This window comes from Mytilus edulis, chromosome 10 (assembly GCF_963676685.1).
Source record: "Mytilus edulis chromosome 10, xbMytEdul2.2, whole genome shotgun sequence".
Classification (NCBI taxonomy): Eukaryota; Metazoa; Mollusca; class Bivalvia; order Mytilida; family Mytilidae; genus Mytilus; species Mytilus edulis.
Genome location: NC_092353.1, coordinates 25556563 through 25583914, shown reverse-complemented (window position 1 = coordinate 25583914; position 27352 = coordinate 25556563). Strand labels below are relative to the sequence as shown.

At 29.6% G+C, this 27352-nt stretch overlaps 1 protein-coding gene across 4 annotated transcripts; it reads left to right on the top strand.

Moving 5' to 3' along the window:
- Positions 1-1309: 1309 nt before the first annotated feature.
- On the top strand, positions 1310-27337 carry LOC139492070 (EF-hand calcium-binding domain-containing protein 6-like). 4 transcript variants are annotated; one of them, XM_071280194.1, is made up of 30 exons: positions 1310-1449; positions 2637-2767; positions 3111-3214; positions 5082-5201; positions 7230-7336; positions 7836-7905; positions 8347-8483; positions 9279-9397; positions 11195-11316; positions 11670-11818; positions 12351-12461; positions 13141-13261; positions 13690-13863; positions 15133-15207; positions 15654-15814; positions 16511-16678; positions 17070-17241; positions 17952-18206; positions 18596-18831; positions 19074-19170; positions 19602-19720; positions 20102-20338; positions 20824-20979; positions 21269-21461; positions 21918-22106; positions 22497-22724; positions 23066-23242; positions 23728-23923; positions 24561-24748; positions 25062-27337. In XM_071280194.1, exons 2-30 carry the CDS (start codon positions 2638-2640, stop codon positions 25338-25340), a joined length of 4590 nt encoding a protein of 1529 aa, XP_071136295.1. In that variant the 5' UTR covers positions 1310-1449; position 2637; the 3' UTR covers positions 25341-27337. The 4 variants fall into 4 exon arrangements, with proteins under 4 accessions (XP_071136295.1, XP_071136298.1, XP_071136296.1 ...); XM_071280198.1 differs by having other exon boundaries at positions 1389-1449; positions 5082-5278; XM_071280197.1 differs by lacking the exon at positions 5082-5201 and having other exon boundaries at positions 3111-3184.
- Positions 27338-27352: the final 15 nt, after the last annotated feature.

The window sequence follows — 27352 nt, the reverse complement described above, 5'->3', positions numbered from 1 at the left end:
GTATAAAAATACTTATTTATAAAATAAAACCATCAGTGCTAAAAAGATAGAGAAAGAGCGGCTTTCAAATAGTCTGAAAACTCGCACAGACACATACAGATATTGGACAAAAAGAGTTAAATCTCAAATAATCATTTTAACTAAAATCATTATTATTAACATGATAAATGATCATAGGAACGATTTTTATGAAATGTATACCATACATTTTTATGTCAAACTTGTAAAAATATTTTTCTGGTTATTTTTTTATCTTATCGTATGTCCCTCCGGCAGCAAGATCTTTCTTAGGAAAGTTTGTTATGAATTTTATTCAAAATAGAATTGGAAAAATTTGCATTTGTTTTCACCTAATGACAGATCAGAAAATAATAACGATCCTTACGAAATAATAACAAGTCCTTATAAATAATAAATTTTGAAACATCTATTCATTTAATGGTATTTTCAATATTTAAAAAAAAAATAGCACAAATTCGCTTTAGATTTATTATTATATTATTATTATAGATAAGAAAATGTCAAAGTATAAGGCGTCAACATTGTCAATAATACATGATACGTATTGCGATGCAATACCGTGCGTAACGTCTTTACAAAAGTTAATTTAAAGTAAAACTTCTGGTAGTTTCTTTTGCATTTTGAGATAAAACATATACAATTTTCTTGTTCCCCCTTATTTTTTTTAATTATTAAATGTGACCCCTTCTATTATTAAAAGATGCCAAAATGTAGTATCATGAAAAACACTTACCTTTAACGACCATATGGAAAATATACTGCTTGAAGATTCAAAAGTTTAGAAACGTTAAATTGTTCCCCCCACTTTGAATTTACAAAAAAAATTGAACCCATCCTTTTTCACTTACAAGTTACAGAAAAAACCTCCCTACATTTTGATCAGATTCAAAAGTTCAGAAACGTTAAATTGTTCCCCCCACTTTGAATTTATAAAATAAATTGAACACCCCTTTTCCACTAACAGAAAAACCCTCCCTCCTCAGCCCTCCCCCCCCCCCCCCAAAAAAAAAAAAACAACACACACACACACACACACACACACACTTTTCTCTTTCCTATGTAAAAAATGATAAGTTAAAACATGAAGGAAAATTGGGAATTAAGAGTCTGTCAGTCGAGATGTACTGAAGCAGAGATTTAAAGTTTAAAAAAACAGAGTGTTTTTCAATAATTATGTCTGTGGTTTTAAAAATTTATTTAGGACTACTGACCGAATCGATGGAATATTAAAACATCTTGAGAGAAAAATCCCGGAATCTATCTTGTTCCGGTTCTAAAATTGTTGTCGCCCCAATAGAGGACACCACTATCGCTTCATGACAACGGAAGTGAAAACAGTTGGCAACGATACGCTTGACTCTTTGATCATGTTTTAACATTTATGGCACCAATTATTGTCAACACAGGATAAATACATTTATATGCCAGGTACATTGTTTGGCTGTTCACATTCATAAATTCCTTTTTATGCTCACTTTATTTACTGTCAATGAAATAGTTGCACTAGCCACTACTTTTTTTTTTTTTATATCATATATAATGTTAAAATTTAAGGCATCAATTGTTACCACAGGATTAATACATTTAAATGTCAGTTTCAATATTTGACACATCACATTTACCCACAACTTATCAGAATCACTTCATTTACAATCATTCGAGCATATATATATATATAGTTACAACCTACATAGTGGGTCTCATTGGGGTCTAAGCGTGACGCGGGATTGCCGAGTTTTGGTAAGCGTGACACGGGAAAGTCAAATTATTGTGTCGTGAAAACGGGAAATGAGGTCTAGCGGGACCCGGGAAATGACAAAAAAATGAGAATTGCTTACGTACATAGTGTAAGCGGGATACAGGAATCTGACAAAACAGTAAGCGGGATCCGGGATTGGAACCCCCCAATAAGACCCCCTACATAAAGTTAATTCAAGATGCAGAGTATGTGATAACTATAATATTATCTATAAAGTTTAAACTATTATTAATAGACCATTTTGCTACTGGGGATTCTGTGACCCTTGAGTTGACCCAAACACTTGAACTACTGATGTGAAACAACAACCTTTCTTTAAGATGCAACACTTTTAGAAAACGTCTGAGCAGAAATAGAATACATAAATGTATATAAGTAGTCATACGGAATCTATATTTGAACATCTTTGATTTTCTTATCTCAAAGACTAAATCATCATACTTTTTGTGATGAGTTATACCAAATTTTTGGTGATTACCATGATTACTGTTTATATATTAACAAGAGATGCATCATGCAAGGTATTATGATGTCAATAGGATCTTAACTTTAAATTAAGAAACAAAAGCAATTGATGTCAATAAGAGATTACCAACTATATACAGGTGTCTTTTATTTTAGTTTATATGAACCTAAACATATAATATATCTTAATTGAAAATTGAAAAGAGGTTGGATTTGAGGGTCAAAATATATTTGTATTTTGCATCTCTGTGTGATATAGTTTCCTGTAGACTGTAGTACAAAATTTCCTGGAACCAACTACATGTATGAACCAATATTGTTCAAGGATATAGTTCTTATGTTCTGAATGGAATTATATTTTAAACTATATGTATATTTTTTTATTTCCCAGGATGTCATCTGCAGCTGTCATGCCAATCTTTTTACCTGACTCTCAGGGTGCACCTTTAACAGAGAGACCTTCTGTTAAAAACAGTGGAAACAGACTTAGATCCGGGCGGAATGGTCCTCCATCTTCTCTCGGTAATTAAAAATAAGGCATTGGTTTACAGTATACACTTATTAAAGTAAAAAATGGTGACTAAAATACTGTAAAAAATATGAGATGCAACAGCTACAATATTTGTAACTGCACTATTCACATCATACCTCTTGAAAAATAAAGGAAATACAAATAAGCATATTGTCTGCATAGGGTGTCTTGCTACAAATTTCGAAATATAATCTTTTGAAGTAACCAAATTCACAAAGCATTTGTTCTGCTTTTATAATAGCCATTTAAGGCATATATATACAATTGTGTTTATATGTGTTATCGTTTCTTGATGTTCTTCACAGCATTGTAAATTTTCTGTTTTATTTTTAGGTTCTCCAAGCTCTGTTCAATCTCCTAATGCCAGTCTATCTAGTATAGAGATAGAGGCTTTAATGAGAGAGAAGGTGAGGACCAAACACCAAGACATAATGCAGGTATGAAACGTTTTGTTGTTGTGTGCTTTAATGAGTGAAAATATTGCCTAACTAAACTGTCTGCACCTGTTATTGAACAAATGTTAAAAAGGATTATAAGGTTCACAAGGGAGCCATGTTGTCAACATTTAAAGGAAAAATGGAAAATAAAGAACTAAATTGATACTTCCTGAACCAGGATGTCATAATTGTGCTTTTAATGATAATAATCATGATTGATTTGCTCCTCAAATACTGACTACAATGTGAAAAAAATTGGCTCATATATGTTTCTCAGCAATTACATTTTTCTACATCAAAGTACGTTTAGTCCATGGTTGTAGCCAGCATTTTTAAGAAGTGACAACCTTTACAATGGTATGCATTTAAAGAGCATATCTAGATAAAAAAGTCTTTAATATTTGTGAAGCTATCATATCATTTGAAATAATCAATAAACAGAATAGTGTGGTCAATTTTGATTTACAAAATTTTGGATTCTAAGAATCGGTAATGAAATGAAAGATAACAAATTTCAAATTAATGGAGATCCTTTACCAAACATTAGTAAAATAAATAAATATATGTTTTTCTCTCTCTCTCACCATCTAACTGAAACAACTTATTTGAGCAAACACATGAAAAGTAGGATTTTAACTGCCATTCAGATATTGGTGCTAGAAACAATTCAGGAATTTTACAAATAATTTCCTTTGTCTGGGTTAAGATATATGTAATGTAAACATTTTTTTTTATACCTGAATCAAGATTATCATATCTAAGCTTATAATAAATATCTGTCGTGTGTTTGTACAGCATGTAGCCAACTATATACACATATAGATTGCACTGTTGGTCACAGTTTTGTCACATTGTAGTCCTGTATGATACACCACATAAAACCAGGAATGTAGGAATTGTTGTTGATTTAAACTGTATTGACAACATTCATATGGAATTTGGGGTCTGACATATATATATACATGCACTATAAGTATAAACAAATTAGGTTTTTTATTTAACTGTACATCGATATCCAATAAGTTCAAATTATTAATTAATTTTTCTGGTTCTTAGTCAGTGTACTTCAGTTTTCAACTTTCAAGTAAACATTTTTCAATGTTAACAAGTATGAAGTATAAGTACTTTTATATTTCATATTTATTAATGTCAAAATCTTGTCCTGTAGTCTATATATATTTCATACAAAATTATCTTTGTACATGTACAAATCAACTATTGTTCAGTTTAACCCACATCCTAAAGACTGTTTCTTCAGAAAGTTAACTATATTAATTACAATGATATGTATATATTTTTTAATTACCTTAACTAACAGAGAAATATTAATTTATTTTTCTAAACTAATTTAACATTCCTTTTCAAAGCACAAAACAGAAAATTCCAGTGCACATATAGACATCTGTATTTGTCACTTTTTACTATATACTTTATAAAACTATACATTTGTTCAAAATATCCCTTTGGTCATTTCTGATCGGATTTCTATCTTCTTACGATAGTACAACTTGAAGCAGCATTATCACAGACTTAGGTTGTAATTAAGTTATAAATTTGATTCAGAGTTTTTATATTTTGATGATGGATTTACACAAAAGTATGTTATTTTGCCCTGAAAATTTCTGTATGTTTTAACTAAATTACACCAGGGGAAAACAAATACAATTGGAGACAAAATAATGACTTAATAAATTTTTAGACAATCCTATGTCTGCATGTGTTTGTTAAATCCAACCATAAACAGCTTCAAAATTTTTTTTTTTTTGACAAAAAAATTATTGCAAGATTTAGAGTGACAAAATATTTATGTCTGTGCACTGTGAATTCTGTTATTCCCAACCTTGATTGTTTCTATTTCTGTTTTCAGGCCTTTATGACCTATGATATTGAAAACAATGGGGGTGTAACAAAAGGAGAATTTAGAAGGGTTTTAGAATCCTTTTGTTTCCCCATGACCACTGAACAGTACGATGCGGTCGTGGCAAAGGTATCATACGCGGCCTGCAGTGTGTAGTGGTGTGATGGCTATTTACCTTCAGCACTTGGTGTACTTCACGATTTCTGGTTGTAGCTTTATTTACACATTTTATATTAAAATACCTTCTAATTTTGTACCACACATTTCTATTTTTTGCAATACCTTTGTTTTACACCTTGCCATATAACCATTTTTGTGATATTTTTCTGTTCGAAATTGAAGCTGTCATATAAGTTTATCTTATCCTGCAGTCTGTATATTTTTTATACAAAAAGTTACTGTTTGAAATTTAATATCACCATACACATATCACATATCTTTTTGAAACTTTTTATATTTTGTATATGCTTCTGTATAAACTAAGTGTGATTTTAAATGCCATACTGATTTATAAAGCTTCATAAAATTATAAGGCTTCTCCATCTTGCGTGTTTTTAACTGTTGTACATTTTGTCCTAGCTATTCACTCCAAACTTTGAAAATATACTTTTTATTGTCGTAATGCTTTCAAACTTAATAAATATTGGAATACGATGTCAGTTATTTGTTAAATATATTTTTATTTTATTATGAAGTAGAGTAAAATCACTGATGTATATTATTAATGATCTTTTTACATATTAAGTCAAATTTTTCAATAAATTGCAATCATTTATTTTTCATGCATGCATGTTCATCCAAATTTAATGTTTAATTTTGATTTGGCATTAATAAAACTGCATGATAGCACATTTAACATTTGACTGATTTTTCAATTTGAAGTTTAGGTTTTTTAAGTCTAACAACTAATTCTCTAATAGCATGTTGGATAAAATATAAAAGCAGCTTTTCATTTCTAATATTAATCAGTGAGATAATAATGTGTGGAATTATAATCTTGAATTGTAAATAAATAAGAAACTGACATCATATTGTTCTTCCAAATTTGATACAAACTTTTCCCCTTTTTAGCTATTAAATGTGCTATTAGAGCATCTAGGTATAGTTAACTTTAGGTGATAGGCCAGGTATAAATTAGTTAGTGATGCCCAAATCCACAGTTTTTTTAATTAAAATATTACCTTGTTTAATATAGTTTTAGGGGTTTGTTTATTTATTTAGATGTAGGCCAGAATATTTATTAATAAAGCTCTACATGAATTATAAAGCCAATATTATTTGTTACACATCTTTCCTTGTTTATTGTAAATGGTAAACGATTATTTTGTTTGGATCAAATTTTCAGATTTAAAGGTTGCTGCAGATGTTTAAAGTTCTTGTCAAATGCATAAACTGTCTTAAATGTTGTCAAAATGATATTGATCAATTATTATTGAACATTCAAAATTCAAAGGCTTAATTTAAATAGACAATTAAGCAAGATGAGCCTATCTAGATATCTCTGTTTGATAAATTATTTAAATGGTTACATGTCTTTTTGCAGTTTAACTGAGCAGCTAAAATATGATTAGATTCTTATGATAAATGTTAGACAGGATTTAAATAGAAACAAAAGATTTTAACTTATCACAAATGTTTTTGAAAATAGATTATAATACATTATGTTGGAACTTGGATGACAGGGTCATGTAGAATTTTTATAAATGCTTTTATTTAAAAAAAAAAAGTATTTAAATACATCTTGAGGGTTGTATAAAAATATACATGTTTTTATTCTTAAGTATTTTTTAAGTCAAAAGAAAAGAAAACTAGTAGAGCAAGACAAGTTAGAAATAGAATAATATGGCTTCAATATTTTTTTTACCCCAAATCACAACTTCATAGACTCACCCATCAAATGGTGTCTTATTCACAATTTTTTTAAAGTAGTTTAAAAGTTGTGATGAAAGGGTTTTGAGACAAGTATAATTATGCACAATATGAAGGCATAATATACATTACATATTCCAAAAATAATCTTATTAAGGGAAATGACTGCCTTGGTTATTATAGACTTCAAACTAAAACATAATTCCATGTTATAAGATATGAATATATATATATATTACTACTTATGATAAACATGCACATTATGTATTTTTTTTTCTAATTTTGTAGGTTGAAAAGAACTCTAATAACACTGTGAAGTATGGTGACTTCCTGAACAAGTTTTATGGTCAACACAGACCTCCTACCTCACAGAGTAGGATTGGTGGATTCCAGAAGTAAGTTTTGGTAGAATCTTATTTTCTTTTCTTCAGAGCATTTTATATTTTATCAATATATTGTGAAAGAATGAATATGATTAACAACAAAATCTATGCACACAATTGGAAAAAAACCAAGACTATTAATTTCATCTAAAATTACTAGTACTATTTAAACAATCCCTTGGTGCTTTTCAAGAGGTGTTTGTACAAAAATGTTACAATGATATTTTTGTCAGTCAGAAAATTTAAATTTGAATTTATAGTTTAAAAGTTATTTAGCTAGATTATGACTGTTGTTTATTACCATTGGCTTTAGAATTGGTTTAATGTATCTCTTTTATATATATATTTCAATTTTAATAAAAGTTGTTGAATTAAAAAAAGATCCAATCTCCTTCTCAAAGCAAAGAATTGAAAAAGTTTTTATGATGTCAGTTGTATTATTGATATCTCTCAAACTATTACTATATATATCTATCAACAGGGATGAACAGTGTATTAATGTATTTTACAGGATGATGTTACCACCTTCATCTGCCAGAGAGATCAACGTTGACATGATAGAAAAGATGTTGAGGGATAAGGTAATAATGTGGCATTGTAAACTTATAATAAGAATGTTGGTTTTTGTTTTGTTGTCATGCCTGTCTTTAAATTTAAGATCTTAACCAGAAATAAGGGCCTCCTGTGGTTTGTCAAGAACAAACTTGGAGAAATAAAAATAAAACATAGTGAAATTGACGTTTTCTCTGATTTCCTGCTTCAAGTACTCTTAATCTGTTATTTGAAATCCTGCCTGGGGTTATTCAAATTTTGGGTTAAAAACCTTTGTATTATTCACACCAAATTTGGTACTGAATTAAAAGTTTTCAAGTCACCAAAAAATATTAAAAGCATACAATGGGAGATAACTCTAAATGTACCTAATTGATAACACCTTGTACAAGATTGCTTCCCCTTGTTACTTCATTTCCCTTTTTAGTTGTGAATTAAAATATTTTCATTCATTTTGTATTATTTTCCAGATAAGTGGGAATGTGAAGCCAGTTATAAAAGCCTTACAGTTATTTGACTACAACAGGGATGGGAAGATCCAGCGACATGAAATGAGACGTGTGATAGAAAACTATTGCTTTAAACTGAATGATCAGCAGTTTGATAAGTAGGTTTATTTGAAGAAGGTAGCTATATAAAAACCAGGAGATGTGGTATGATGCGACAACTATATCTATCAAAGTTTAAATTAAGTGGATGTAAGCAAATACAGGCAACTGTATGAACTTCAACAATAAGAAAAAAACCATACTGTATACTCATACTATAAAAGGCCAGACATGAAAAATAGGAAACAATTCAATTCAACTGAATTGTCAATTGAGTAAACTTACAGCCTAATTTTTAACAATTTGTCAAAAAAAAGAAATATGACAGACATGAATCTATGTTTTCCCTAAAAGACGATTTTAAATGAATGAACAGGAAAACAAAATAACCTTATCATTAGAATTGCTTTTATTGGTGTTTTTCATCTTGAACCTTGTAGGGATATTTTCAAAATTTGGTGAAACACATTGATTAAATTTCTTTGGTTAACTGGTGAAATCTGCTAACAATCATTGTCATTCAGGTTGTGCAGCGTTATTGTACTATAATGTCTGTTCTAGATTATCTGTTTTTTTTGTGGGCTTAACTGTTGACACAAACCCCATATCTACATTTATCCATGCTACACATCTAATGACAGTAGTGTCAGTTTTTCCCAACTAAAAAACTAAACAAAAATTTGGATTCCCAATTTCACACATGTAGTACTGAAATGATAAAAACATCAGTTCTGTTTATAAAATTTTCTATCTTTTATTGGATTACATACTTTAGCTGACTTACAGCTAGGTTTTAAAACTCACCTAAGCAATTTTGCCTTTAAACGGTAAATAGTTTCATTATGTTTTTACAGATTGTGGCAGAGATATGATTTTCACCACACTGGTATGGTGAATTACAAAGAATTTTTACACAGATTAGGTATAGCTGTAGCCAATCAAATAAGACCATTACCCGACAATGCTAAAGGAGGTAAGTTATGCTGTCTTGTTTCATTCTTACATGCATTTTGAAAAACTTTTTTGGATGCATCAATTATATATCACAATTGAATCACTTTGTCAGCAATATTCTGAATAAAAAAGTGAAAATTGCCATAATGTTTCTTTTCATTATAAAATTTTTGTTTACTGTGGCCACCAAATAAGAATTTATGGTTTATAAAATGCACTCTTATATTTTACTGGAAAAAATGTTGAATGTAATCATAGAATTTGACCATCAGACACAAAAGAAATTCAAACTTAGTTTTTTTTTAATCAGGTGAGTCCAATATCAAAAAGCTTTTGTTTTACAAGTAGTTATAAATAAGAATTTTTGAAAGTTTTCAGTTCTAAAATTTAAGATAAATTCATCAGTTTTTTTTTAATGAGTTGTTTTTTTACAATCTGAAAGTCCAACTTTGTTAACCATTGAGCTCTTTAGTGCATCTTGGTTTATAATTTTACCCAAAATAAGCGATGTCCAATTTCAAGTTTCACAGACATTTTAAATTATCACATGCACTTTAAGATGTTCGTCTCACAGAAGTCCTTGCTACACAGTATCTGAATTGTATGAGTGAATCTTTTTCAGTCTTAACTGCCACAGAAACCAGGTGAAGTGTTAACCACTGAAGCATGTACTTCATTGTTTATCATACATATTGCATGTTTATAGAATTCACTTTATGCCTTAACGGAACATTTTAAAAAGTTGTAAATCTTATTTGACATATATGAAGAATAAAATTGATGTCCAATTTAAACAAAAGGAATTGAAAGTATGATATTGTTTATGTTGGATATAGTCCACACAACTGTTTAAAATTATTGATCAAACCTTGAAAATGTCACATAACTATTACCCTTTCCTATCATTTTGGTGTAAATCTGTTGTCTAATGGAATTGAACATTTTCAGTTATAAAATCTGTGATATTTGGTCCAAAGTGTATTACTTTTGAAGACTGGTGATTATTATGATAACATGATAAGTTATTGAGAGATAGGCATGTTTATACACTAGCTGTCAGGTTATGTGATTTTAGAAAAAAAGCACGTTTACACTGTTCGGTCACATGGCTATTGCATGTTATTTTTTCACCTGATTATTGTATAAAAATTTTAAAGCACTAAATGAAAAGGTCATTGTTTTGAGAGAAACAAAATTTTTTTTAACTGACAATAATCTTGGGAAAGTAGAATTTGAAGGTTTGTTTAGCATGAGGGATAAGAAACAAATCAACTTTTTTAATAAATGTATGAGCTTATTTTTCGCTATCATTTTAATACAAGTTTAAATGTTATTTTTTGATAATTATTTAACATTGGCACACAAAAGAATTGTCCCCAGAGTGATATCATAGGAAGAATTCATAAATTCAGTATTTGAGGGGATTGTAGTTGATTCTATTGATGCTTTACATGTCAATGGGCAGTGCCTTTCTTTGAATGATTTCATTTACCATCTAAACTAAAGGATTGTAACACAGATAATGATAAGTAATAAAAAAAATATGTCGAAATACAAAAATTATTTGAGAATTTTTGGTTTAGTAAAAGATCTTATCCAAATAACTAACTAAATTGGACTTGTTACACTTAATATCTTGGATTGTTTACATCATATTTTTAGTAGTAGAATTGTACATCATACACAATGCTTTATTTCTTTATACAAATCATCAAACATGGAATTGTTTTTTTAATTCTGGGTTGTTCCGATTTTAAATTTGCCAAGTAGTCACAACTGAGGTAAATGTGATGATCATTATTTGTTTTTTCTTCAGCCTTAGTATGGCAACAGCAGGGACCACAACAGTCAGGAAAACACTTTAAACAGAGGAGAGATGATGAAATGGCTTTACAGAAAATGAACTTTAATCAGATAGAACTGGAATTCAGAAATAGGGTAAATATATATTGCCAGTGATCATTTTCAAATTTAATTTCTAGTAATTAACATAAACTGATACATAAAATATGCATGATGAGGATGTAATTAACCCCTTGATAAAAAGAACATTATTTTGTTGCAGATTGTATATATATTGAAAAAAAATGTTTTTGGAATTTGGTGCGTCTGAAGCATTTATCTGGATTTACCTTCATCAGCAACACTCAAACTCAAAATTAAGAAATTCAAGGATGTATAAATACTAGCATTCATGACGAGATTATATCACAAAAAGGGGGCATAAAAAAAGCAAAATCTACATATAAATTAATTTTACTGAGTATTTATTTTATTTGTATATTTTGTAGATGAGAGTAAACCACTTGAATCTGAAGAAGATATTTTTATCATTTGACCGACATTTAGATGGTTTTATTAACTTGGATGATTTGAAGTCCATTCTGATCCAGTTCACAATCCCTATGTCTGATCAGTTGTTTACACAGCTCATGGAAAGGTAAACATGGTCTAAAAAGTTAATGATATCACAATATTATTTCATGTTAAATTGGCCAAAAATCTGTTTCCTGCCTCTCTTACTGTCATCAGTGTTCATGCCGACTCTAAACCTATTTTGTGAACTTTTTTGGATAAGCAATGTTAAGTTAAGCACAACTTATGTCTAGTACATTTCCCTATTTGGTCAACGTTTAAAAAAAAGATTAAAATGATCTACCCTCCTATCTTTCTTCAACTTTCTATAGACAATGAATAATCTAAGATTAAGATTTTCCATGGGTTTAAAAATCATGTTCTCATAGGAGATAAGTAAAACCATCTTGTAGTGGTGGAAAAAAATCTCTGATAAAAATATTAAACCTAGTGTACTTAAAAACCCAAAGCATACATATTAAATTAAAAATAAGGTTACAGATAGCTACCCATTTAATAATATCTTTTAAAAACCCTTTTGAAGCTTTAAATAAATAACGAGTTGCAAGAAAATATGCATATCCATCTGGAGTTATTCATTTGTGTTTTCTTTTTAGATGTGGTGTGAGAGGAAGCACCAAGATATCATGGGAAGCTTTTCTAGATAAGTTCCAGGATGCACAATCCAATGGGAATGGACAAACACTGCCAATTAAACCTGCTCACAAGTATGTATTGTCTTATACAGTGGTTAATAATATGTAGTGTTTCACTATACTAGAACAGGCACATTTAAGGTGGTACCAAACACATTGACTAAAACTAATTTGGCTTGTTTAATTTTCATAAAATTTACTTTGACAAAAATATAAAATTCCAAAAACTTGAACCACATACAGAAAAATTTCATTGGCTATATTGCAGTTTGAAAAACACTAATTTTGATCATTGAGAAGTTTAATATTTCCTAAACAATACATTGTAAATTAAACATTCAGCAGACTTGTACACAGTTATCTCCCTGTAGTGTAATTTACCACCTTTATGTCTGACAAGTTGTAATAAAAAATATTTATATATAAGTGCTATCAAGATAATATATTTAAAAGTTTCTTAAGAAATAGCATATTTTGTTGATGTCAAATTAATTTAAGAGGACCTGTTAAAAATTTGCTACAAAATAATTTGGCAGGAAAGCATTTTTTTGACTACTACTTATTCTACTGACAAACCTTAATTTTTTGTTGCTCTTTCACATTTGTTACATATATCATAGAACTCTCATGTCTTTTGATATGATTTCCAGTATGACTCTCAATATCAGAAAAATTAATACATATTTAAAATGAGCTTATTGTTTTAAGTAAAACTTATTTTGTGAACATGCATCCATATTTATTGTTGTAGATTTAACCCAATCAGGGAAGGTATGAAGACTATAGAGGTAGAAGATATTTGGAGGCTTTTGTACAAACATGTACAGAACCATTACCCATCATTGAAACAGGCTTTCCTGGAAATTGATGCTGTAAGTTTTTTAAATTGTAACTTGGAGGTATTTGTTTGAAATGTTTTAGGAAATCAATTTTTATAAAGTAAGTCATTCAAAACATTTGAGTCACTGACTTAATTTTACAATTCTTATACATGATATTTTAATAGCTCAATATTTTTTGTTCACAATTTGGTCACTATGACCTACATTTTTCATTGGACATCTTTGATAAAATTTTGTGTTAAAAGTCCATTTCTCGGAAATCTTGATACTTCAATCCATGACAATCTTCTTTAAACAGTATACCTCATCTTATGGACTGTTTTTACTCTACTCTTTTTATGGCTATGTGTAATCGAAACAAGGTTTTCTTATATGTTAATTCATGAATTTCAACTTCAAAACCAGCATTGTGGCTACTTGAAAGAGAAAAGGTATTATTTAAATTTGTATCATTACAGACTCGGAAGGGGAGAATTACCAGGAAAGAGCTGAGGAATATTATTGAGAAATTCACATTTCGTCTGGATGATGAGCAGTTTAAACAACTTATGTTGAAATTAGATCCATTTCATACCAACAACATTTCTTATCATCAGTTTCTGGAGCTGTTTGAAGAAACAGATGATTTGAAGGTAAGTAAAAGTACTGGTTGTCAATAATGACAGAAAACTAATTTAACTATGAAATGTTCAATAAAAATACCAATTCAACTGTCACTAGTAGTGTAAAAAAAGTAAAACACATTTACAAAAAATACTGAAATTATTTTAGAATATATTTAAAATTGAGAAAGGAAATGGGGAGTGTGTCAAAGCGACAACAACCCGACCATAGAGCAGACAACAGCCTAGGCCACCAATGGGTCTTAAATGTAGCGAGAATTCCCACACCTGTAGGTGTCCTTCAGCTGGTCCCTAAAATATGTATACTAGTACAGTGATAATGGACGTCATACTAAACTCCGAATTATACACAAGAAACTAAAATTAAAAATCATACAAGACTAACAAAGGCCAGAGGCTCCTGACTTGGGACAGGCGCAAAATTGCGGCGGGGTTAAACATGTTTATCATGTTTATGAGATCTCAACCCTCCCCCTATACCTCTAGCCAATGTAGAAAAGTAAACGCATAACAATACGCACATTAAAATTCAGTTCAAAAGAAGTCCGAGTCCGATGTCAAAAGATGTAACAAAAGAAAATAAATAAAATGACAATAATACATAAATAACAACAGACTACTAGCAGTTAACTGACATGCCAACTCCAGACCTCAATTAAACTTATTGAAAGATTATGTCTTCATCATATGAATATCAGGCACAATCCCTCCCGTTAGGGGTTTAGTATCATACTATCATAAAATATATGAGAAGAACATAACCCGTGTCATGCCAATAACTGTTTTTAAAAAAAATAAATGTGTTTAGTTCCGATGCAAAGACCCTATAAGTGAATCAATATTAAAGCCAAAATATGCAATTCTTAGCATTTTTTCCAAAGAAAAAAAAGTAATTATAATTTCTGTATTTCATACTGTAAAATCAGAAATTATTGCAGTGGTTTTTTTTATTGCATGAAATGTGTTAGGGTTATAATTGCAATAATTTAAACTTGCATTTTTTTTTATGAATTAAACAGGATTTTTTCCAATATCGCAAAAGTTCAAATCACATTTTAATCTTAAATGACAAAATCCCAATAACTAATGCAGGTAATAAGTACCAAGTTTGCATCAAAATTATTTTTTTTGAGAAAATAGCCAAAATTTCAAATTTGTAGCCTCAATTGTAACAAATCTAATGTTGGAAATATTAACAATAAATTGACTGAATGTGAGATAGAAAAAATCAAGAATATCTGTTCTAAAAGTAATGTATTGTAATGATTTCTCTTACAGGAAGGTCATAAATGGTTAAAATCAACACATAGATTTAATGAAAACACAAAACCTGTTGTTATGGCATGGGAAACAGTAAGTAAAATCATTTCATATATATTCAAAAGTATTGAGAGTATTTGCAATATATCCATATATAATTCATTGTTACTACCATTCACTATCTTTTTCTCATACCTTTTCTGCTTAAATCTTGATAAATTATTAATTCTCGAAAGAAACAATTACATATTATGGAATGGTAATGTGCTATAATGAAATCAAAGAAAAAATATTTTGCACTATTCATGCTGAAGAATTTTATATATAAACTGACAGATTGCACACAGTTTACATAAGATTTGTACCTATTCAATACATATTAACAGAAAATTGAAAAAAAGTATAAGTAGACTTCAGTAGAAGTTCTATATGTTTTATAATACAATAGAGAAATATTTCCCAAATAGAAAAAAATCACTAAGTTGATTTAGTAAATATTTAAACTTACATCATACCTCATCTAATTCTTATAATTTCAGATTGAAGAAATATTAAGAGAAAAAATAACAGAAAATTGGAAGAATGTTAGTGGTGCAATTATGGACTATGATCATAGAAGGGAAGGAAAAATAGCTGCCTCTAAAATGAAGAAAGTTATAGATTTATATGTACTTCCTGTATCGGATAGTCACTTTGAAAAGTAAGAACTATATTCATGCCATACTCCACTTATATAATCCACTGTGAACCAGTCTTGAAGGATTTTTCTATAATGTATAAAATTAACTAGTTTAGTAAGATCAGCTCTTTCTTTGGGTATTCTGTTTAATAGTAATGCATATAGAAAATATATCAATTACTTGTTGCAAAATAAAATTGATCAGACTGATTCTTTTGTATTTCCAAGAATTTAAAACCTGCTGTTCAATAGTTTAAAAAATTCCTAATTCTTATTTCTTATTGTACAAATGATTAGTATAAGTGAACTCACCACTGTCAACGGTTAGGGGAGGTTGAGCACTCATAACCATGTTAACCAGACCACATATTCATATACCTGTTGGAGTCTCTAGTTTAGTGGTTGTTGATGGTTGATGGTTGTTATAACTGTCTTCTGTTAAATATTATTATTTAAATCAGGCCATTGGTGTTCATTTGGAATTGTTTCATATTTTGTCATCCTAGGCCTGTTACAGGTTACTTTGTAATGTGGGTTTTGCTCATTGCTGAAGGTTGTAAAGTGATGTATTGTAGTTTACAAACTTGTTCTTGGTGGATAGTTCTTTTATTGACAATTAAACCACATCTCTTTATTTTTGTATTAATGATAGAACAATGAAAGAAGAGATTCTGGACACATTAGATTATAACTATTGTTGAACCTTGTTAATTTCAGTATGTTAAGTAGATGTAAGGATTGTGTAAATGGAAAAGTTAATTATATAGAATTCCTGGAGAATTTAAAAGTAGATGTACGCCCTGGTGATCTTATTGGTCTCAGCCATCAAATCACCAATGGATGTGACCAGCGGGAAAATGATCGATTAGGAGAACAAGTTGTAAGGTAATTGAAAACAAATTATCATAATGAGACAAATGTTATACAGGTTATTAGAAACCACTTTCACCAAAATACTAAAAAAAACTTTACAAATCAAGAAATCAGAATTTTAAATCAACCTCTGCAACATCCTAACCAATACAAAACAACAAGGTAGTTACTAACCTCTGAATTAGCAGTGGCACCGATGCTATACTAGTTATCAAACAGAAATAATGAAATCAAAACATATCCATTATACTGAACAGCAACTTGACATTATTTTATTTTACTAGGTTTATTTTTAAAAGTACTAAGACAAAATTTCATATAAGTTAAACAAGACTTTGATCTATAAATTTTTACTATTTTGTTTATGGATTGTAATAAATAATACATTTCTATTTTTGTGCAGACAATATAAGAATTCTAAGAGAGAAAGAGATAGAACAGGAATGATGACCGCTGATGAAGTCATCATCAGGTTAAAAGACCGAATGTCGCAGCACACAATACAGATACGCCAGTCTTTCCTGCAATTTGATAAAAGTGGGCGAGGAAAAGTCTTCAAACGACATTTTAGAGAGGTAAAATATTAAAGATCTTACAATAGAAAGCAACATAGAAATAATTTTAAAAAGGCATGTGGGGGAGGAGCCAACGGGAAACTATCCAGCAACATAACAAATCCCTAAATGATACAATGACACAGTTTTTAAACCACTAACTTTTTAAACAGTCAGTTCAGATTTTAAAAAATATAAAAAATATACACATTTTTCTTAAGAATGAGATTTTGTCTTTGTTGAGTCATTACACATTTTGTTGTTATTTTGAGTATTAATTGATCTTGTATTTCCCTTATTGCAGATTGGTTATTCGATCTCTAAATTTACATCTTTTCTTCTCTATAAAATCATATAGATTACAGCAGAATATATTGAGTGTGCAGGTAAAAGTAATGTCTTTGGTTAGCTTGCTTGCTAGTTTAATAGTGAAGTTTAGCTAGTTCTACAAACAGCAAACTCACCAAAGATTTTACCTTCACACTAAATGCATTCTGCTGTAACAAAATTTGAGTATTGAATTGAAGTAAAAAGAAAATTTTGAGATCAATGAAACCAGAAAAAAGATAAATTTCTTTTGTGCTACATAAATCTGTGAAACCTCTCTTCTAGGTATTTATTCATGATTTTAAAAACACATCTAGTAATGTATAAATTGAATGGTTAAGCTATTAGAATAATTTTGAGTACGTAATTGTAAAAAAATTTACTTATTTCTTTTTGATTGTTAGGTTTTAGCTAGTTATGGTATGGTTATGTCAGATGAACAATTTCAAGAGTTAACAAGAATGTTGGGATTTGAGAATGGTTCCTTATCTTACACCGATTTCATCCAAGCCTTTGAAGATCCACGTATACAAGGGCCTGGAGAGGATATACAAAGAAGTGGAAACCATCGGGTCAACCCAATCCGCGGTGATGAAGAGGGAATGACTGCTGATCAGGTGGAGGCTAAACTGAGGCAAAAACTTCGGGAAAACTTTGCTGTAAGCGTAAATGAAAAATTGTTTTTTATTTATCCATAATGTGTTACATATGGAATTGTTATAATAACTATATATGAATATCACGAGGATTAAAAAAAATGTCAGAAGAAAAAATCTTCCAATTGGGTTCCACCCTCTCAACAGGAGATTTGAGTAGCTTTATTATTTTTCTTTAATCTTAAATCTCATAATGAAACTTTTGAAATTATGTGAGGCATTTATTAGGTAAGAAATGATGTACAGACTTATATATTTATTTAAAATTAAGATAAGTTATGTAAAATGAATACTTTATGATGTAGCCGGGTATTTTTTTGTTTTGCTGTTTGATTTAAGTTCACTTACTCAATTTAAAATACTCATTTAATTTGCTGTTTTGTTTATTTCAGAATTTGAGAGCAGCATTTTATAAATTTGATGATGATCACAATGGACTCATAAACAAAAGAAATTTCAGAAGAATATTAGACTCATTTATGTGCATTATGTCAGAAAGTGAATTTGAAATTTTATGTAAAAAATTAGGAATCAGTAAAAATACTAAGATATCATATGAGGAGTTTCTACAGAGATTTGAAGTCAGAGATACAGCTGAAGGTCATAAATGGCTGAACTCTGTTCACAGGTAATACAATAAATTTATATTTCTTTTTCATAATTTAAATGGAAAAAAATTGGCCACTTGTAAGAATTTTTTATACGTAAATAAATTGTGGTGTTTTAATAATGTCTAGCAGCTGTGTGATGTTTTCCAAGACAATCAAGTAATACGATGCATTTAATAAGAATTGTATTTATATTTTGTATATAGACAAAGAGAAGAACTCAAGTTAACTCTATCTATAAAATTTACTTATATCATTACAGATGGAATGAAACACTGCCTACACCAGAATTTACTGCAGAAAACGCCTTTGAAGCATTACGAGAAAAAGTTCATTTACAGTGGCGTGATATAGCAAAGGTATTTCATTTTAAAAACTTCTAAACATTTAAAAAATTTATAACATTTGAAAAATTTTACTGTTAGTTGTGCGACAGCAATTATTGACAATTGAAATAAAAAAAATATGTGAAATAAGGAATATAACCAAGGAGGTCAATGTTATTCACAGGTTAGTAACCATAGTAACTAGACTATTTTTTTCATCAATACTATCTTGTCAATTTGAATTTCTGTATTGACTTTGCATTTCTTTTTGAAACAAAATTCCTAAAATCAAACAATAAATTAAAATGGCCTAAAATTTCTTTGGAAGATATTGACAGATTGTCATAACATAAGGGTAAGTGCAGTACAAAATATTGAATCAATTTCTTTTATTTTATTATCATATATCTTTGAACTTTATAGTAGAAACAGGATATTTAATATAACTTGTGATTGAATTTCAGGCCTTTATGTCTGTCGATTCTAGTGGTAGAGGTATAGTGACAAAAAGAGACCTCAGAGAACTATTGTTTAAATTCGTGCTACCAATGGGACCTGAGGAATTCAAAAAGCTTTGGAAAATGTAAGTTATCTTTATTTAAGTAATCAGATTTTATAAAGTAGTGAACTTGTGTATCTAAATTAAAAGTTACTCAGTAGACCTTGATTTTTATAATCAAACTAAAATTATTCATAAAAAGCTGACATGAAGAAAGATTTAGAAAGTCTGGAAATTTTCATATTTGCCAATAACTTTTTTTCATACACAAAAAACTTAAGTTGATTTAGAATAATCAACAAAAAAAACATAAAGCTAAATAAATGAATATATTTCACTGCTGCTGTAAAAAAAACTATACATCATTTATCTTGCTTAACAATATTACATAATCAATCCAAAGATAATTTTATTATACTGTTCATTGCATAGAATATTTAATTGTGGAACTTTTGTTATATTTAGGTATGATGATTCAGGTAAAGGATACATCACACATCACGACTTATTGGCAAAGATGGGCGTTTCAGAACATTTTACACCATCTGATGATGTGGGTACCAGTACGAAAATCATTGATGAAAGTAAAAGAACTTTACTGGATCATAATGAAACACAATTAAAGAAACAAGAGAGGATAACTCTCCACCAGGCTCAGAGAACTGCATTTATGCCTGCTGAACAAGTAGCAAGGCAGTTAAGGTAATTAAACCTCCTGTAAATTAAGTAGTTTACATTTCCTAATCAATGATATTTCACAAAATTGATCTATATTATAGATATCCATAACTATATTATAGCTGTATATTAATTTTTTTACACTTCAGGAGTCTTTCAATTTTTGGAGTTTTAGTTTTCCGTTTAACTCCACTAGGTACCTTTTCCAAATACTTTTAGTTTGCAGATCAGAGTATCAACATTTTACAGATACATCGATACAATTTGGTTTTTTGTAAAAAAAATTGACAAATCAAGTTTGATTGATAACCCATCATGGTTTCCATTAAATTGAAGTGATATTATATACAGGTTAAATTTTCGTGGATATATTCTTTCCACGAAATAAACAAAGTTAAATCCTCCACGAAAATTTCTGCTCTTACAGGATGTATTTCAACAAAAGTTATAACATTTGCAGGTTTGTATATCATTTCATGTAAATATATTATATTTTTTTAACATTGCAGGGACAAGATTCGTGATAATTATAATGATTTCTACTCAGCCTTTAGAAAGTATGATACAAAGAAAAAGGGTTCATTATCAGTCAGTGAAATACAGCAAGTACTCAATGATCACAACTTGTTTATGAATGATGAAGAATTCTTCAGATTGATGGACTCGTAAGTATTTATTTTAGTAGTTAATTTATATACAGTTGTACATACGCCGCAATATTTATTTATCAACACTTCAAAGACACAAATCGCACTTGTCTTATCAAACTGTAATTTCTAAGTGATATCTCAAAATATTATTAAACTTAACAACTTGGATGGAGAGTTGTCTCATTGGCACTCATACCACATCTTCTAATATCTACTTAATAACTAATGCCTTAAACTCTGGTATTTTTTTTTAAATAAACTTTTCGCTGCATTAATAACTAATACTATTGTTTATTTTTTATAGAATTGGTTTGAGAACAAATCGAAGTAGATTGAATTATGAGGAATTTTTACATGCATTTGAGGATGGAAGGAAATCTAGTTATGGTAATCGACCAACCAAAATAGATATTGTAGAAAATCATGGTTTGTCGCCACAGGATGCTGAAAACAGGGTCAGAGAAACTGTTGCTCAACAAACAGATGTTTTAGGAAGGGTAAGAGCTAGAATATATATTTTATCACATTTATTTCTTTTAATTTAAAAGGAGAGAAAAAGTATATTTTTATACTGTAAAATCAGAAATATTTGCAAACTTTTTATTATTGCCAAATTAGGAGAGAAAAGGTGTTGCAAAAATGAAAATTCTCATTTTAAATTTTATAGCATTTCCCCCAAACTCACTAATTAATCTGTCCATAGTGGATTTTTGGATATTATGAATTAGTTGTATAGTATTAGGGAAATGTGGCTTTGTCAATATAAGACAACTATCCACAAGATATTAAAGTGCAAGGTGGTATTATGCTAACTGTGAATGATTTTTTTAAATGACCATGGTGAAATGGAGTATACAATTACTGTAGCTGAGGTAACATACAGTTTCAAATTAGTTTGTTTGATTCTACATGTATAGCAAACAATCATACAGTTTGAACTTTTATTTTTACAGGCATTTGGATCATTTGACAAGAATGGGTCAAATCTGATACCAGCAGAAGATTTCAGAAGGATTCTTGACATTTTTGTATTTAAAATGACAAACCAGCAATGGAAACATCTGTTATCAAAGTTACAAACCACAGATAACATGATCAATTATGCTTTATTCCTCGACCAATATAACCAAACAGAACAAGAAGTAAGTAAAGCAATAAAAAGAACAAACAGAATTCTGTTATAAGATAATATTGATGAACATTTGTTGTTTAATACTTTAAATTCAATTAAAATTTAATTTTGTATCTTTTCACTTGTAAGAACTGTTAGAGATGAGTGAAATGTGGGGTTTGTCGAATTAAAGAAACTTCCACTTCAATACATAAATTAATATGTTTTACAAGAATTTTGTTATGTATTGGAATGAATGTGACGAAGGTGAACCAACCATCTGAGTACCTGTATTTATAATTTACAGCATAGGTGGGTTTTTTTGGTGGTATTATCAGTACTGCAAAGTTATTGGAAAATTTGTAAAAGTTATATGCAATGTAATTGTCATATTTTATAGTATTTTATATGCTGATTTCAGGACACAGAAAAATGGTTGGCTGCTCTTCAGAAATCTATCCGAGATCAGACTCCAACTCTTTTAATGATAGATGACCTTCAGGATTGTATCAGAGAGGCTGTTCAAGGTCATTTCTACCTCCTTACACAAGCATTTACAGATGTGGACTATGCTGGAATTGGTGCTGTCACCAAAGAGGATTTTAAAAATCTATTCACAAAAAATATTATGAGAACATCTGATGAACAGGTACTATAAACATTACATTTGTTAAGATAAAAAAAAGGTACTTCCTCAACTGAAATGTAGCCTTTACCATTCTGTAGAATTTCCCTAATTTGTTTGTTTTTTTTTTTAAATATATCGGCATAACATTATCACTTCACAGTAGTTTGGTGCCATTTACATAATCAATCAGAATAAACCAAATTTATATGAAAGACCTTATTTAAACTTTGAGCAGAAGCCTTAACAATAAAACATTTCACATTTTGTAAATATTAATTCTATGAGAAAATAGTGTTCAAATTCTTTTTTTCTTTTTTAATTATTTCACACATTGAATACACATTTATGTTTTTTCTTTACAGTTTGAAAAACTCTGGGGCAGTTTACCCATAAATGATTTTGGAAATCTAGATTACAAAGAATTCTTACGAAGATATGCTGGAGATAAACCAGAACTTAAACAAAGTGTGCAAAGACCATCATCTACCATGCCTCGTGCTTGTCCACCTAGTCGAGCAATGAGTAGATCAATGACACAGGTGAGTAAAAAAATAATAGTATATGAAATCAAACTGAACAGCATCTGGTATTAAGCTATTGAAAGGTAGATTCAGCAAAATAAGACTTAAAGTGCTTAGACCCCTTATAGAGCTAGAGTTATCATTAATGCAGACTTTTTACTTGTTCCACTCTAAATTATGGGGGCCAATAAGTTGATATTTCATTTAGAAAACATGTTGTTGATCCAACTGTGCCTCACTTTCTGACATAATGAGTTGACGTGTGGTTGTAAAAGTGAGATCAGACCTAGAAAATCAGATTCACAGAAATATCTGACTTGCTATAGTCTTTTGTTTGAAATAAAGGAATGCTATATATTCAGTGAAACTGGATGATAAGTTTGAAAGAACAGAAAGGATTGACAAAAGTTTGCCCTAAGATGTATTGAATTGCTTTTTAATAAAGATGAAGAAATTTTTATAGATTCTAATGATGACTATGTTAAGTGTTCTTTTATTTCTAGCTTGATTTTGGCCGATCAGGAAGTAGAATGCAGATGTCTAGAGCTCGTTCTCGTCTATCAACACCTATGATTAATGCAGAAACTGCAGAAAATATACTGAAAAATACTGTATTTAGAAACTGGAAAAATATTCAGAGACATTGTAGAAACCAAGACCAACAGAATACAGGAACAATCAAAGTTGAACAACTAAGAGGTATCTACTTTCTGCTAGTGTTTTTTTTTTTCAAAATCAAAATTTGTTATTATTTCATACAGCCAAATTTTAAGCAAAACATTTTAGCTATTACAATAGTTTTGACATTGATTTATATGGTAACAGTTTATTTGTCAATGAAAAAGCCACTTTTATTCGTTGTCACCTTTGTGTTCGCGCAATTTATCTCCTTTCTAAACTTTGTATTTCGACATTTTCAGATTAATTAAAAAGAAATCAAATTTTATGTATTGAACTATGATGAACAAACTTATAAACCTAATGATAACATTTATAGGCCACCACATTTTATACAACATATTCTGCAAAGTCTGCAAACTTAAATTAACTTTAAATAAAATTCAACAAATTTATTTAACCTGAATATCAACTCAACATTTAAAAAAAAGAAAATCTGCAGAAATGACAATAATACAAGTTATATCAGTCTCATTTCCATGCCATTATATGATGCCAAGCAAGGATAATTTTGAGATTATTTTTTTTTCTCTATTAATTTATCCAGGCAGGTAGCTAATTACAAATGCTAGTGTTTCCAGGTTTGTTTTAAGGAATAGAGTAAATTACTAAACAAAACATTACACAGATTCTCTAGTTTTTTTGCTTTTGTTTGCAGATATCTTGATAGCCAATGGTGTTGATATGCCAGAAGAAGAGTTTTTTGATTTGATGACTAAGTATGACTTGAAAGAAAATGGAACGTTTGCATATGTAGAATTCTTACGCCATTTTATTCTATCACTGAAACCAAAGGAAGAAACCAATTTGATGTCGAGAAGAAAACTGCCACCTACAAGAGCTTCAGTAAGATATTTTCTCCATAGTAACAAGGATGATATCTATTTTCTAGAAATTATTTAATCGTGTATGATTAGGATAGACCTTTGAATACTATTAGTTACTTTAAAACCTTAACTTCAGCATTTATGTATAAAAAATTAATGAATGAATTCAGATGGTAGTTAATACTCTACACTTAAATAAACTCTTACTCCAGTTTTTTAATATAAAGAATTTAATAGGCTTAAATTTATGTATTTTAATCAAGTGTCTTTGAAGACATTCTTTACCACCTGGTATAATAAGTTTAAGAATTTGTTATTAATTTCATTTTCAGATGTCAGCTGGGCACACAAGTAATAATTTCTTTGATGCAATGATACGTGTCAGAGACTGTGTCTTAGAGCATTGGAAAGAGATGAGAAGAACATTCAGAAATGTGGATAGTGGTAATACAGGAATAGTGGACTCATTAGAATTTAGACAAATTTTACGTCAGTTTAATGTGAATCTTTCAGAGGAAGAATTTTTCCATCTTTTATCTTACTATGACAAAAATTTGGACGGGAAAGTTAGTTACAATGACTTTATAAGGGCATATTTACAGCATGCATGAGAAAAATGTACTGACAATTATTGTGTAAAATGCAATCATGTTATGTTTCGTCCATTATAGGCAAGAATTATGATTAGAAGTGTGTAACTATCTGAAAGTGATGAACGAAATATATGAATGAGAGATTGTTATAATCCTTGGCAAGACAATGAAAGTGCATAAAGCACATGATGGCTTGGAAAATTTCGCAAGCTTTTTAATTTTTAAATATGCAATATTGAAGTCTCTGTAAATTGTGATACTTTTATTTTTGTTTAAAGTGCTATTTATGGTTAAGTGTGCTAAGTTCTTGACAGTTGCATTTGTAAGTTTAAGATTTTCAATTGTCATGCTCTATGGTCGGGTTGTTGTCGCTTTGACACATTCCCCATTTCCTTTCTCAATTTTACATGTATTAACAATAAATTTCATTCCAGTAACTGGAATTGACATTTGACCATTTAATATACTCAGTAAGTACATTTACTGAAAACTTTAATTTCAAGTTTTCTTAGTATCTAATAACATTCAATTCATAGCCAATATATTCGAAGATAAACTCCTTCTGTAAATGATAGCCTCTATGCTATTTCTCACCAATGTCTATTGATGATGGTGGTTATATTGACAGTTGGATTTCTTTGTCCAAGCAGGAGAAGAAGGAAGAAAAAAGAGATTTCCCATTAAATTCATTTCCATACTGGTATACTAACATTATGAAAAACCTCTTGGTCAAACATTCATGTATGAAATAACCAAAATTACAAATGACTTGATTAGTGTAATGTGTTCTTACACTTGCTAACATTAGCCACAGGGGCAGAGCCAGCCATTTTAAAAATGGGGGTTCCCAACCCAGGATAAAAGGGAGTTGCAACCATATGAATGGGTGATCCTCCAAAAAAAAAAGGGGGGGGGTCCATCCCCCTTCTGAATTCACCACTGAGTTAGGGGTTTACATCTACTCCTCTACAGGGTATTTCTTCATCCCCTTATCTATTCGCCCACTTGAATGGAGAAAAACTGGCATTTAAATTGCACACACATGTGTAAAACAGTAATCAGTAGAAGGCAGTTTTGTAGAATCTTGAAGAAAATATTCACAATAATAGTAAATGCAAAAGTAGTTTCTTGCAGAGCAAGATGTCCTGAGGCTTAACCTTTCTAAATTTCACTCCATGCTTCTTGAAATAACATCAATGTGTCAGTATGTGTGATGTGGTTTTGACCTCTTACCCTAGTCCAAAAAATTATGACGGATTGCAAGGCTATTTTCTTTTCTTCTGGTTCTCTAGAAATAATATGCAAAAATCAAGACCTTTATAGTATTGTGACTTCAGCATTGATATTTTATCTAATTTAGGTATATTTTTGTATGTTCTTGTAATACATTGTGTTTTTTGTTGTATGATCAAACACATGTTTATCTTGCACCAATCATTTTATTGCCTCATCATGTTATCTGTGATAAATCTATTGTTGATTGTCTTCTGTACATATTTATATTCACTATTTTAGATAGTTTTATTTTTATTACTGCTGTTATAGTTTTACCGTTTTTTTTATATATAATTGATCTTTTTGAACTAGTCTTTTTAGAATCTCTATTATGGGGAGAATAAGTTATATTTACATTTATGCAGGGTTGCTGGTTATGCAAGGGTTTACACTTAAGATTATTGCTAGAAATGTAGGGAACACAGCTGTTAATATGGTGCCTTTATCCAAATATCAATATTCCTTGATTGCAAGTATTGTGGTAACCAAATTTTCATTTTTACACCCAATTTTAAATCTATAAATCGCACCTCTTTGTCACAGTCATAAATGTTGTCTGCAAAGTCAAATCAAAGAATTCAACTTATACTTTTGAGATTGGATATTGCTATATTCTTATACTGCCTTTCATACAGAACTTATTATCTTGTCATTCTGTATGTTTTTGCCTGTGATATATGTACTATTTCATGTTTGTCAGTATTATTTAAACAGTTGGAAATAAAAGTTTTAACTGTCAACTTGAGTTTTACAGT